Source organism: Elephas maximus, chromosome 1 (assembly GCF_024166365.1).
Source record: "Elephas maximus indicus isolate mEleMax1 chromosome 1, mEleMax1 primary haplotype, whole genome shotgun sequence".
NCBI lineage: Eukaryota > Metazoa > Chordata > Mammalia > Proboscidea > Elephantidae > Elephas > Elephas maximus.
The window spans coordinates 227023823-227038554 of record NC_064819.1 but is presented as its reverse complement, the minus strand read 5'-3'; the positions used below and the strand labels follow the sequence as shown (position 1 = coordinate 227038554).

General features: G+C 46.7%; 1 protein-coding gene and 1 long non-coding RNA gene across 12 annotated transcripts in view; one reads left to right on the top strand and one right to left on the bottom strand.

Moving 5' to 3' along the window:
* TIAM2 (TIAM Rac1 associated GEF 2) overlaps positions 1–14732 on the bottom strand; it is a 352591-nt gene that overhangs the window by 15740 nt on the left and 322119 nt on the right. For all 10 annotated transcript variants that reach the window (XR_007519667.1, XM_049904306.1, XM_049904327.1 and 7 more), the window contains 3 exons: positions 5182–5361; positions 2506–2574; positions 993–1118 (listed from right to left, as the gene is read on the bottom strand). Coding sequence is in view for 9 of the 10 variants with exons in the window: in XM_049904306.1 (XP_049760263.1) it covers positions 993–1118; positions 2506–2574; positions 5182–5361 (375 nt within the window). In the remaining variant the exon portion in view is untranslated. The remainder of the gene's footprint in view (positions 1–992; positions 1119–2505; positions 2575–5181; positions 5362–14732) is intronic.
* LOC126087215 (uncharacterized) lies at positions 1084–11886 on the top strand. Of its 2 annotated transcripts, none has more exons than XR_007519687.1 (3): positions 1084–2493; positions 7704–7788; positions 8967–11886. It is a non-coding gene; the product is annotated as an uncharacterized LOC126087215 (long non-coding RNA). The 2 variants fall into 2 exon arrangements; XR_007519686.1 differs by having other exon boundaries at positions 1090–2493; positions 8988–11886.

Here is a 14732-nt window from a genome sequence, read left to right as displayed (position 1 = left end):
CATGGTGTTTAACTTTCAGAGACTCAAGCACTAATGCCACAGAGAAGTCACTAAGAGAAATAAGCACAGGACAGCCCCCATAGACACGGGACAGAGAACAGCTGGGTATCCTCCAGCAGATCTCTAGTTTGATTGTTTATTGCCAACATGAAAAGTTTCTTCTTAGACAATACAGTTCAGGCAGCAGAGCCTACTGACATCATGTGCAATCAAAGGGCAGGAAACTTCTGTAAAAATACGTCTGACAAGGTGGGAAATAAATGATCTGAGAAGTTCATCAATAACAGCCAACTCTCACATGTCTGGAACTAATAATGCTTTCTGCATACTTCCTTGTCCCCTTTCTACTGCCTTCTATCTTTCCTTCCCTGGGGACTTCCTGTCAATCCTTGATGTTTATACTGGGGACAGGGCTCCAGAGAAGAGAGGCTCTACCAGTGCAACTTGCTTTTCATTCCAGTTTCTTACAACCACAAAGAAGACTCAGATGCAGGCAGGTGCTCTTACATCACAAGTGATCACCCAAGATACCCTTCAGTAAAGTTGAGTGAGGGGTGGAGTCCCTGGGTGGCACGGTGGTTAACGTGCTTGGCTACTAACGGCAAGACTGGAGGTTCTAGTCCACCCAGAGGTCCCTCAGAAGAAAAGCCTGGTGATCTACCTCAGAAAAGTCAGCCACGGAAAACCTGATGGAGCACAGTTCTACTCTGACACATATGGGGTCACCATGAGTCACCGTAACAGGCAGCTGGTTATGTGGTCAACACCAGGCTGAATCCACAAAAGTGCATCTGCCCAGACTTTGGATAACCAGAAGCACGTCTTCTAGAAAAGATACGTAGCTGTGTTTTACCACCTGCCAGAAGAAAACGCTGCAATGAAAGCACTAAGTGTACCTTGTCAATAGTCAACAGACAACGTATTCTTTCCAAGGGAGAATTCTGCACTGCACCTACCTACTTCTGCTTTAAGCCAAAGTCTGAAGTACTTACTCTAAACTGCGAGGGGGTTTCAAGTGTGTTGAAGTCAGATGACGCTGAAATCCCATCCTCCAGAGTCTCCAGAAACACCTTTTGAAACTCAAGCATCTCTGGCAAACTCCCAAACAGTGACTCCATCTGTGTGAAGGTCAGGTTTGAGAGAAAAGGGGGCATTAGCGGTGAGATCTAGACACCACGCGGACTCTGAGACGAGTCACGATGAGGTCACCCACCAAGCAGTAGACAGAAGTGCATCCACCCTTTAAAGAAGACAGCATATTCACTACGGGATGGAGTTTATACATACAAAGTTGTAAGCCAGGGGCAGATGATCCAATAGGCAAGGTAAGCACGGGCTTACTTGTGCTTTCTTACTAATCTGCAGCAAACAATTTCACATTTTTCACCACATCAAAGATTCTGCTTTTAGGTATGGCTGGCATCTGTCTCTCTCCAAATCTCACGGCACCTGCCTACAGAATCCAAACCACTTTTCAAATTTATAATCCCTACAGGAGTGGGTGACTCAGTAAACAAGGTAAGCACTGGCTCACCTGTGCTTACTTACCAATTGGTAGTGAACACTTTTACATGGGTTTTACTTTGACGTGGCGAAGCCCATGTAAAACCGTTCACTACAGATTAGTAAGTAAACCTGTGTCTACCTTGCTTACTGGATAATCCATCCCTATGTACAGCTCTGATGCCTATAATTCTAAAATAATTTTCTTTTTTTAAGTGGAGGTTAAGATTCCCAGAATTCAAATCAGGAAAAACGGAAGTGAAAAAGAACTATTACTGCGATTTACCATTAAAGATTCATTTATATTAAAAAGTCACTTGTAGTTACACCTTCTTCTATACAAAGGGCCTCACCCTCCTTCTCTGTACATTTAGCCACTGTGCTTCATGCAGCAGAGGCCACATTAAGTGGCTTTGGCGGAGGCCAAGGTTGGGATTTTCTGAAGACCCTTCTTAAGTCATGGATGTTCTTGTGGGATTGTTGTTGTGTGCCATCGGGTCAGTTCCAACTGAGAGTGACCCTATATGACAGACTAGAACTGCCCCCTGGGGTTTCCTGGGCTTTAATCTTTACAGGAGCAGGCTGCCAGGTGTTTTGTCCCACAGAGCCGCTGCTGGGTTTGAACCAGGGCTTCAAACCAGTTCATTCCGGTTCAGACCCCTGCTGAGAATTTGCGTTTCCAACCCAGATATACTGAATCAGAATTTTAACAAGATCCTCAGGTGGTTTTTATATAAAACTTCTTGGGAAATTGTTAAAAATACAGATTCTCAACAGGGAACTTGTTAGAAATGCAAATTCTCAACAGGGGTTTGAACTTGTAAGAACTCGTTGGAAGCCCTGGTTAAACTGCTGACCTTTCCGTTCGCAGCAGGGCACTGAACCATCACACCACAAGGGCTTCCTTCTGATGGGGGTAAGCGGAACCTTTGAGGGCATCTGTTAACAGGCAAAGGGAGACTAACCCATGGGTCAGCGGACAGAAGGCAGGTGAGTATTTACCTCATCTTGTGTAAGAAAGGTCTCGCTTTGAAGTGGCTCTAAGTATAATTCAAAGAGGCAGCTCAGATCCTGAAAGATAAAAGAAGAGGGTCTTGAACAATGAGCCTCTGAAATGCCCAAGAGACCCCAGTGACCTGGCAGCAACTCCAGTGACCCCCTGCTAGGAGTGAAGAAGTTACGTCTTCTTGAAATTCTTAACCCTAAATGTGGTGGTTCTCTCACCTAATTCAAGGAGGTTACCACCACAAATCCCGAAACCAGCTGGATTTCACATTTGTCTTTAGCGCAGGTAATCACCTGCTTTGCTTAATTAGGTATGTTGTTGAGGGAACAGGCTCTTTCTTCGGACTTCAGCAGCAGGAGCACCGTTTCCCTGCAGGAAGGGAAGGTCTGGCCGGTTCCTCCTGCTGGGTGCGAGCTCAGCTCCTGGTGGATCTGGCCTCCTCCCTTGTGTCAGGGAGCAAGGCCGTGGAGCTGGGAGGGAAAGGACAGAACCTGGGGGTGCTGCAACGTTGGGGCTGATGCACTAGTAGAATTTCAAACAGCATATTCAGAGGGAAGAAAAGTCTTCCACACATTAGCAGTCCCAATGTTTAAAATCTAGACCATATTTGGGTCTGTAATAAACGAGGCCCCCCCACTACAGAAAATGGGGAGTTGACTATAAAACCTCTTAGATAAAGACGAAAAAAGAATGTGAAGCCAACATCAGTATATAATTTAGTGATAGACATATTTCTCTTGTTTCATTTGTCCTGAAGAATTTTGAGTCCTAAGAGTCTAGAAGTAGTTGACTACAAAGTCAAATACTTTGTCTCATTTTACAAGGAGAAATCTAAGTCCCAGAGAGCTTTGTAGAGACCAAGGCCCCTCACCAGAACTGGATGGCGCAGGTCCAGAGCCAGTGGACGGGCCCGAAGTGCCAACAGCGTGTCACCATAAAAAATCCCTGGCCTCCCCCTAGCCTGGCGCCCCCAGCAGGCGGCCTCAGAGCAGAATGATGGGAAAAGTCACTGAATCATATCCTCCTGGGAACACACGAAGGTGAAAAGGCTACGTGGCATGCAGGGGTCCCCGTTAGATTCAAGAGTGACAACAAGTACAACTCCATGTTAAATGTCAGCCACAAAAAGAAATTAGGAGAGAGAAGTGGGGTACGGGAATCACAGGGGCACCAGGTGCTTGTTATTTTGTCAGACACAGAGGTGGGCACAGGATATTCCTGGCCCCAGCTGGCACTGCTCAAGAGGACTTACTGGGCACCACAAGTGGGTCCACACTGAGAGGGGTGTAAGTACCACAGCACCAGGGGCCCTAAAGAAAGCAAAGTGCAGGGTGCCTGCTGAGGGAAAGGCAGGTTGGTCCTCTTTGCCCAGTTCACCCACAACGGGCATCTCAGTGCTCAGTACTCAGGACCAGCATCACATCAAAATGACCCTCCCATGCAGTGTGGCCTGATAGCAAAATATAATAACAACAATAATAATAATAAACAAATGGACGCAGCGTCTACTCTCCACTCGGCCTTGATTCCTCAGGTGAGAGCTCGCAGGCTCTCCTGGAGATGCCAGAAGGGCCCTAAGGCCTCAGAAACATTCCTGGCTCACATTGCTTCTTGGACAAGGGTAACTGTGGACACACAAGGTTATTCAGAAACTGAGCCCAAACACCTGGAGAATCCCTTCTTCTCCCCTCATCCCATGCTGGGCAAGGCGTAATGGAAAATGAAATTGTCACCTTCTATAACTTTTCTTTTGCCCCTGTGGAACCAAAGGAAGGGGCTTTGGGTAGCTCTCCTGGGCCATCTGTGAACAGGGCCTTTGCTGAGGTCCAGGTAAAACTACAGCGACATTAAAGATAGAGGAAGTTCGGATTTATCTTGTGGAGAAAGAAGGTTAAGAGCTGAGTACGTGTGGTAGGGTTTCATTTGTGGACTCTGCGTGTCAGAGCCCAGAAGGGAGAGGAGGCCAGCCCCTCAGACCCCAAATAAGACAACAAAGGCCTGAGAGGTAGAGGCGGCCACCCACATCACATGGCCAGACCAGGCCTGGCTTCTCAGCCCACTACCTCGTGCCCCTTGCTACAGATGAGGCCAGCTTAAGATGGTTCCAGAGCTTCACAAATGTAGCAGAAGAACTCGGTCTTCCCAGGCTCCTGTGCGCTTCATAAAATTTTCCTCAGATCACTAACGGGGGGTTTCTGAGATAAACGAGTGAATTCTCTGGGTCTACATACACTCAGCAAGCACCCCCTCTTTATAAAGGCATGAGGGCATTTCCACATGAAGACCACAGATCCGTGCACAGGTGTCTGCTCTGCAGGAGACCACAGGGCCGGCTGGGCCCTGGGGACAGCCTCAGCCCTGGGTCCTGTGTCAGCAGTCACCATGTGCACATGCTCCCCAGTTCCTCATCACCCAAAATCATCTTCAGCCCCTCTCCCTAAACCACTACAGACTCCCTGCCCACAGATTGCACATGGCAAACTAGGAAACCTGTTTCCATAGTGAAAGCTACCTTGGTAACGAAACGAGCTGACAGTCTAATTTTCGAGAGTCCTCTCAGCTCCTCCACCCTCTTGCCCCTGCCCTCAGTCGTTCAGTGCTCGCAGCAGCGGGCAGGGCCCAGAGCAGGTGGGGAAGAGAGAGCAGGAAAGGAAGGACACAGGCTGCGTTACCTTCACGTAGGACTTCTCCGTGTCCACGAGCTCCTGGATGACTTTGCGGAGACGGTCTGCGTCGGAGAGGTGGCGGGCCAGGGGCCGGGGTGGGGCGTCCCGACTCTCCCGCGGTGCCTCCATGTCGCCCGTCTGGGTATCAGTGAAGCCCCTGCACAGTGCCGCAATCTGCTCAGCGCTCTGAGAGGGGAGAAGAAGGGGGAATCGGGTGATAGATGCTCGCCGTTACCGCCAAGGACACGAACAAGGTCCTTACCTCTGCCCAGCATCCTTTCACGTCTCATAGGAGCACACACCAGGGCAAGTGGTTTCACTTCCCTAAAGCTGCTATGGTTATCACTCAGGAGAGAAGTAAGGGAGACAGGTGCCTATGCTCCCGCTCCGCATTTACACAGGATGCTTTTCATTGACCAAACGGCTGTCTGAGATGCCTTCTTTAGCACCAAAACCACTGAGGAAAGGTGCAGGGCTAATACTCCGCAGTTCAGTTGAAGTGGCTCTAAATCAAGAGCATATGGCTTCCTTCTGAAAGAGACTGGAGGAGCCCTGGAGACTACAGACCTAGACACCCTTCTGACCTGGAACTGAAGCCATTCCCGGAGACCACCTTCCAGCCAAATCATAGACAAGCCCATAAAATAATAACACCCAAGAGGGAAGTGCTCTTTACAGCAATAAATTATATGGGATCAAAAGGGCAATAGTTGCCCAAAAGCAAAGATGAGAGGCAGGAAGGGGTAGAAAATCAGGAAAAAGAAAATGGAGAACCTAGGATGGAAATGGGGAGCATGCTGACACACTGTGGGGGATGAAACCAAGGCCAGGAAACACTATGTACAAACTATCGAATGGGAATCTAAGTTGCTCTATAAGCGTTCACCTAATGCAAAAAAGAAAAAAGATTTAGGTAGATTATAAATCAAAAAAAAAAAAAGAACGAACGAACATACAGCTTTCTTAGGAGCACGAAGAGGAGGGTGCCCCCTTTGGGCCACTCTGTTCCCTCTATGGCTGGCTTAATGCAGGTCTAAGCCCCCTCCAGAAGCAGCCCCAGGAGGGACAGGAAAGGTGCAGCCCAATGGCCATTTTGGGATGGCTTGGCCACCGCGGGCCTGGGCTTCTGTCCTCAAACTCAAGCCGTTCAGCTCTGCAGTCCCGCCCACGTAGCAGAGCTATGACAGTGTTTGAGTTGCTGCACGTGCCAGAACGGAGCAGAGACAGAGATGTGTGAGGAAGACAGGGCCCCCGCCCCGTGGGGTGGAGCACCCAGCGAGGGCACAGACGACTTATAATACGGCCTGGTGAGCGCAGACGGAGAGGGGGAGCGAGCTCTGTGGGGCCCCTCACCGATAAGCGATGAGCGGAGCCTAGAGCTGGTTCTTAGGCAGCGAGGACGTGTCAGTCCCAGGGAGCGTGGGAGATGAGAGAATGTGCTCGCTTCAGGTAGTGGGGACAGAGTCACACACACTCAGGGAGAAGAAGGAGCGGGAATACTGGGGCGACTCAGAGCCTTCGGAGCAAGTGCTCATTGAAATTTAAGCCCAGTGTGATCAAGCCTTCTCAGGCTTGATCCTGAGAACCTATTTGTACACCCTGCCTTAGGCTGGTGGTTTAAATCCTCAACGTGTCTCGTCCTGTATGCCTCCATAGTTCTCGAAGCATCTTCGATTACATTAAACAATCTCCATCCCAAGTTAACTAGTAACCAGTTGTCACCAAATCGACCCCGACTCAAGGCAACCCCGTGTGTGTCAGAGTAGGACTGTGCTCCGTAGGGTTTTCAATGACTTATTTTCTAGAAGTAGATGACCAGGCCTTTCTTCTAAGCACCTCTGGGGGGCTTTAACCTCCAGCTTTTTGGTTAGCAGCCAAGCACATTAACAATTTGCACCACCCAGGAACTCCCCATCCCATGCTTCCCCCTCCTGTGTCACTCTTGGCCACTGCCCCAAGTGGCTGGCACAGTGGCTGGTGCACAGGAAGTGTCCAGTTTATCCCTGGCACACTGACATTGCTATCTAATAACAAAGTAGCCTAGTCCCAACCCAAAGTGTAATTTGCAATCCCAAGCAGGGGGAATGGTTAAAACACTGTTCTCCATCAGTCCTTGACAACTTTCTGTCTCTCAGCTACAACTCTCCTCCCTTTGGTTTAAATGCCTTCGTGCCTCGCCTGTATCACTCAGTCTGTCTGGCGTAAAACGCTGAGCTTGTCAGGAGCATCTCTTAATACGTAATTCCTTTTCTTGGCTTGGATAGTTCCCGAGCACGAATAACTGGCACATGCTGCAACCAAAGAGGAGAAGAAGTTGAAAAGCGTGCTGGCCGACCTCAGTGACCTGAGGTGTGCTTTTATGCCCACTGTCTCCTGACAAACTGAAGTGTCTCGAGAGAAAAACTGTGATATGTTCTTTTTCCTGCTCCCTCTCTCCATGTCCCATTCTCCATCTCAATACAGTATCTTCATGTGATGGAAACAATCAACATTAAAACTCAAAATCGCCCTTCCGGTTTGTCTTTCAGTTCAACTCAGTGAGGACCAAGTGAGGTCTGCTCTGTCTCCTAGGAAGTGAAGACAGGTCCTGCACAAGGAGGTGAGACTCACCAGGTGAGGAACACCAAAGCTCAGCATAAGGCAGACGAAACCAACACAAGCTTGTGCGGAACAAACTAAAGATGTAATACACATTAAACAGTAGAAGCATCACTTTGGAACAGGTTGTCTGGACTTCAGGGAGGAAATAGGTTGGAACCTGGCCCTTGAAGAAGTATATTCCGAGGAAGAACCACAGAATGAGCAAAGGTGCCATGGAAAAACGAGCCAGTCATGTAAACAGCCTAGGTCAAGGGGGAGGAGAAGCCGAGGCCCCACACATATCTGCTGTGAGATCACCTAGGCTGCTTGGTTCTTTAAATACAATTGCTCCCCTTTATTTTGCCCATAAATTTTGGTGCAAAGGTCCAATTAACCAGGTAACAGCTACTAAGCCACCAACAAAACATATAGACGCATCTGATATAAAATAATTTACTTCTAAAATGGTTCAAAGCATATGTAAGTACGAATGATTTCTCCCTGGATTTACATATTATCCACTTGTTTCTGTTTTTAACTGTAAACACAAGTATATTTCTGGTAAGGCCTGTCAGAAGATGTTAATTTCTGGGTAAACTTTCAAAGAATAAGAAACCAGATACAGATCTGAAGGTCATTGGGTACGATCAGAATGCAGCTTGATCTATCAAAATGTCTCATATCATATTTAAAATAAGCAAATTTCCTTATCATTATGAAGGAACTCTACCACTGTTCAATCATACCCTATAAGCCTAATGATAAATCCTAGTTGCCATCGAGTCACCTCTGACTCATGGCAACCTCATGTGTGTCAGAGTAGAACTGTGCTCCATAGGGTTTTTAATGGCTGGTTTTTCAGAAGAAAAACACCAGGCCTTTCTTCTGAGGCACCTGAACCTTCAACCTTTTGGTTAGCAGCCAAGCGCGTTAACCATTTGCACCACCCAGGGACTCCAATGATATATAGCAAGAGTCAAATATAACAGTCCTGCCAATAAGGAGGTTTCCTTCTCTTCCAGGATGTGAGCCTTGTGAAGGAGCACTAGGGGATATCTCCAGTACTCTAAGTTCTGCCCTCCTTCTTCCCAGTGGACCTCAACCCTGGCCAGATTATTAGCTTTCTTTGAGGAGCTTTAAAAAATACCCATGCTTGTTAGGGTTATGATTTCATGGAACATCATAAGTAATTGGTCTAATATTGCTTTTAGTGTTTCTATTCTACCTCCTAGGTCGCTGTGTAATGCCTGTGGTCTTAAAACCTTACAAGCAGCCATTCAAGGCACAACAATTGGTCTTTCTTCACCTGGAACAACAGAGGAAGAAGGAGAGTCAAGCATAGGAGGAGGACATGAAATGTGTGGCTAATTGCCTCCATGAACAAATGTCCCCTTTGTCATGAAACCAGAAGAACTGGATGGTGCCCAGTTACCATTCCTAAACGTTTTGATCAAAGATTCTACAGAAGAATCCTGATCAAAAGGGGGAAAATGTGAAACAGAATTTCAAATTCTCATGGAATCCAGACTTTCTGGAGCCATTGAAGCTGGATGAACCCCTGAAACTGTTGCCCTGAGAGAATCTTTAAACCTTAAGCCAAAAATATGCCCTGAAGTCTTCTTTAAACCAAACAGTCGGTTAACTTATTTAGTGATTAATGTTTGCCTTGAATATCATGCTCTTTTGAAGAATTATCTGTATAGGATCAAACTGACAACAGCAAAGGGAAAGCTTAGATTGGAAGCTTAGGGAGCACAAAGTTTATGTTAATGGCGGAGGAACAATTTGGAAAAGGGGGGTGACTGGTTGCACAACTTGAAGAATGTAATCAATATCACTGAACTATATGTATAGAAATTATTGAATTGGTGTATGTTTTACTGTGCGTACTTTCAACAATTAAAAAAAATGTAATTTTTAGAGAGAAAAAAAGAAAAAATCCCATGCCTGGATCAGCTGAATCAGGACCTTTGGGATGCCAGGTGTGTGTACTTTTTTTAAAAGCTTCCTCAGTGATGCTAGTGGGTACCTGTGTGGGCAAGCATCTTGTGTGGTCATCCCCAGAGTGATGATGGACACAGCAGGTCGCCCCATGCCCAGTCTGCACTGCAGGGTGCCCAGGGGCAGGAGGAAGAGGCTGGAATCACACCATGACCCAGGTGTTCCAGGCATGGTCCTCTACTGACTGAGCTCAATAGCCAGGATAATAACACCAGACTCCAAAATGCACTTACATGTAATCTCTATACTGGGATTTGCACGGCAAGCTCAGACAACATAATTGTGCAATCCTAAAAAATAACAGTTTCCAGGGCTATAGACTCTATATTAAGCTCGCATATACTGCATAAAATAAGATCTGACAAAATGCACCATAAGTTAAATGGCATCTGGTGAGATTACAGCTTTGCCTTACTGCAATGTCAAAAATCACACCTAACAATGCAGTGTTAAAATAACGAGATTTTAAAAATAAAGTATCTTGCCATTTTAGAAAATCAGAATGCATTTTCAGAATACTTCTGGCGAGATTAACTTCTCAAAAGTGAACGTTAGCTGGGATTTTCATTGCAAAAGCACCTTTTAAGTACCACAATTAAGTGCTCGAGTGCTACAAAGCCACCTTTTGTGCAGTTGGCAGTTTAGCTGGTGTCTAAGGGAGGCGGTGAGGATAACTTTGGGTCAGAAAGAGGCAGGGCCCACATAAAAACCTGCACAGAAATGTATGTAGCAGCTGGGAAAACCTGGAAGCCACCAAGATCTGCTGCACAGGTGAATGGGTAAACAAACTGTGGTACCTCCATACAGTGCAGACTAACGCACGTTGCGCAGTGAAGAAGCCAGTCTGCAAAAGCTACGTCCTGTATGATGCCAGCTATACCATGTTCAGGACAAGGCAAAACTAGTGAGACAGTGAAAAGATTAGTGGTTTCCAGAGGCTTGGGGGATAAGGTAGGGGATGAAGAGGTGGAACACAGGGCATTTTTAGGGCAGTGAAACTCTTCTGCATGATGTTGTCATGGTGGACGCATGACACTGTGCATGCGTCAAGCCCACAGGGCTGTACAACAACAAGAGTGAACTTAATGTAAACTATGGACTTAAATCCACAAGGATGTATCAATCCTGGTTCATCAATGATAACAAGGGTACCACGTGACTGCAAGCTCTTAGTAACTGGGGGAACTGCAGGAGGGAGAGAGGGGCATATGGAAACAACTTTCTGCGCAACTTTCCGACAAACCTAAGATTGCTCTTAGAAAAATAATAAAGTCTAGAGAAAGAGAAGAAGACATTGCTGACCCACACTACCGTCTGGGCCCATACTGACCAAATGAAAAATCTAAAAAAGGAAACAGAAAGCAAGCATGGATGGCGCCTAAATGGAGAATTATTATTACAAATGTTTTTTAGATTGTATGGGAATGAGTCACTTCAGTGCTTACATTTCGGTTCTTCCATTCTGAGTGAAGAGATGGTTAAAGGTGGAATTTGGGATCTATCTGACATGTGCTGACAAGCAGTTACTAGAGCCAGTGACTCTTTGGGTTGGAACATTTCCACCTGTTTACGTGGTGATGAGCGGAAAGCATTGACTGAAGAGTCCGGAGACCTGAGTTCTTGCCTGAGATCCTGGGGGAAGCCCTTACATTTCTGAGTCTTCTCAACAATTTCCTGAAAGCCCTCCTGAGGCTTAGCAGGTGAGGGGAGGACACATCCACAGGAACCTTCCTGCACAGGGCTGTCTCCTGTCCAGCTCTCCCCCAGCCCTGATCACCCCTAGGTACTTGGCAGAGTGTGGACAAAGCAGGCTTGCTCCTCCCGCTGCCTCTGCCCACAGCTCTCCAGGGCCAGGGAGGGCCCAAACACACACAGGTGTTCTAGGGGGAGCCACCTGCCTCTGGGGGCCATCTGTGCTCAGACAGGTGAAGGCAGCTCATATACAATGACAACTGTGGTGTCTATGAGGCTGATAGCCACCCTGGAGTGAGGCTTTCAAGGCAGAAGACAGATATGCATGAGTTGGTTCTGGCGTGGGTGAGGTGCGGTGGCCTAGCAGTGTGTGTATGTGGGTTCAGAACAAAGAACCCTGGGACTTGGAGCGAGTGCTCAGATTGGTCTTACAGTTCCTCGCCATCAGTGCAAAGAGTCTGGGTTCATAGCGGGCCTCGTTTTTTATAAGAGGGTACAAAACAATTATTTTCTTTACGAATTCATAAAATGATTAAATGAAAACTTTTTTTTTCTAAATCTATGCTGCCTGGAAAAGCAGTGATATTGATCCAAAACAAAAAGTTTTCAAGTTTTTGAGGTTACAGAAAGGATGATCCTTGATGAAAAATGATTTGATCATATTTATAGACAAGAAGCAACTCAAGAAGGAGCTCCGAGTTAAGAAGACTAAACAACAACAAAAAAATTTTGTTGTTTTTTCTTTAAAAGGTATGGGTAAGGACAATGGCTGCCTTATATTGGGGCTGAAAGGTGTCTATTTTCAAGGATTCCATAAAGCCATTTCTCAGGAGGGGCACCATAAAACGGCTTCAGGTAATCAGGCACCTGGCCTCAGCTTTTCCTTGGAGGAGAGGAGGGGCGGAGTCCTGTTCTCAAACCAAGCTCCGAGTCACTCCAATGACCCGCCTAACCTTGATTCGGTGCAGTGTTTTTTATCAGAAAAATATCATGGCGGCCTCCTCCTGACTTAGTAAAATCTATTCCCCGGGCGATAACAACCTTCATATTGACTTTGCTCTTATTTGGAGATATCACTGCTTGAAGCTTTTCGATTTCCCTGTGGGTTTGGGAACCTGAACAAAATTCACTGCAGGTTAAGTATCATACATTATCCAGAACTATCTAGAGACTGGCTGAGATTTTATGACCGTTCCAGGGAATCTGAGTGCTGGTCAGGAGTCCTGCCCCTCATCAGAGCCTACATGGTTCCCAGCTTTCCTTCTGGGCCCTCACTGAGAGACTCTAGGTACCGCATCACTTGTCAAAGGCATCTGTTCGCACTACTTGGGTTCAAAAACACTTGCAGCTTAAGAAAAATGGCTTCAAAGTGCTGCAAAATGTAGGGTAATATTTCGTACAGAAACACTCAAACCTGAAAGGCAGCATTTGGAGACTATATGCACTACTTTGGAATCCCTGGTTTAGAGGAAAAGAATGTTAACTTTGTGGGGGGAAGTCAGGAACAGACTTAGCCAACATGCAGACCTAAAAGGAAAAACATCCTCACGTGTTTGGTCAGCGGGTCTTACTGTAGTATGCGATCAACGTGGCAGAGCCACAGCCCCCACCCCATCCTCCTCCCGCTCCACCACGCTGACCGGCTTCCAGCTTCACACCGAGCCCTCGGCATGGGCCAAATCCAAGTCTGGATAACGTGCACCAAGTATCACCCAGGATATGAGGCAGGAGAACTAGGTTTCTGCTACTTCTGTCAACCCTTAAAACGTTGGAAAAAATTACAAATAGGTTTCAGGCCCCGGGTGAACGGCCAGTTATCCTCCAGGAGCGTCTGGCCCTGGGAAGCTGTTCGTTTATATGGTTTGCACTCTCTTTACCAGTTGCTGTTGAATTGATTCCAACTCGTGATGACGTCGTCTGTGTCAGAGTAACACTGTGCTCCATACAGTTCTCAGTGGCTGATTTTTTGGAAGCAGATCACCAGGTCTTTATTTCAAGGTGCCTCTGGGTGGACTCGAACTGCCCATCCTTTGGTTAGCAGCTGAGCATGTTAACCACTTGCACCACCACCCAGGACTCCTGCACTCTTCTTACTGTGCACTGAAAACTCCCAGTTCATTGTCTGGAAGCCATGGGCGTTTGTGTTACAAAATCATGTCAGCATGCACGTGGCGTCAGCTATCACATTCCAGCAAATTACTGAGAAAAGCCTCCCTTAGGAAAAAAAAAAATCAAAAAATTCTACAGAGGACTTCTCAACTCACTCTGCACTTTATTGAAGCCCCTGCCTAGCTACCAGAAAAATCTAACATTATCCCCAAATGTGACTGGCAGAAGGAATCTAGAGGGTCCACCGAGAGTTAAGGGACTTCTCCAAAGAGGCTAATGGGCAGAAAGGGCACCAAGGTCTTCATTCCAGGTGGAGCCCCCAACTCTGGGACTTCACGGCAAGACAGGACGAGCCCACCTCCTACAGGTCCAACAACAGACACAGGGTGCCTCTCCTCCCACCAGGTGAGATAGCTGGGGCGCCGGCAGGGCTACAGGCTGCCTGGAGAGGGTAGCACCAGGCCCATCTACCGTGGAGATGATCAGGGGAAAAGAGAAAGGAAGGAAGGAAGGGGCGGTGCAAGGAACTTCAGCAGGGAGCTGGTGAGAGTTAAAAAGCACATTCAAGACGATTAATGAAATTTACATTTTGGGGAAAAGCTATGAGTTTCATAGTGATACACTGAATAAAACTCAAGGAAGTGCCGTGGGACTTTATCTTTAACAAGATGGTACAAAAAGGATGAGGAAACACTGCTCAAAAATTCCCATACTCATCACTTTCTAGATCAGACAGGTCTATTTCCAAAGGTTACACCAGGCAGAGTGGGAAAGGAAAACTGCGGAAGTGAGGGAAAATCTTTTATATGGAGAAGTAGAATTGTTCTCCGTAAATTATGGTACAGCAGTAGAGGAGATATATGCAGAGGTTACTAATGACAAGAGAGACTGACATCTGATAATCAGAAAAGGTGAGCATGATTTACTGTTAAGGGAAGAGAACAGATCTACATTTTTAATATATAGCTAGTGTACAGTCATACGCCACATAACTTCTGTTCGGGCAACGTCCAACAGGAGATACGTCCATGCTCCCTTAAGGTTATAATAAAAAAAAAAAAAAACAAATAGAGTACAGAAATCCTGATCAGAGACTAGGAAGTAGTGGATTTATGCATGTCACACTGGACAATCACAACGATGTTCAAAAACAAAGGAAAAATTCTCCAAGCTGG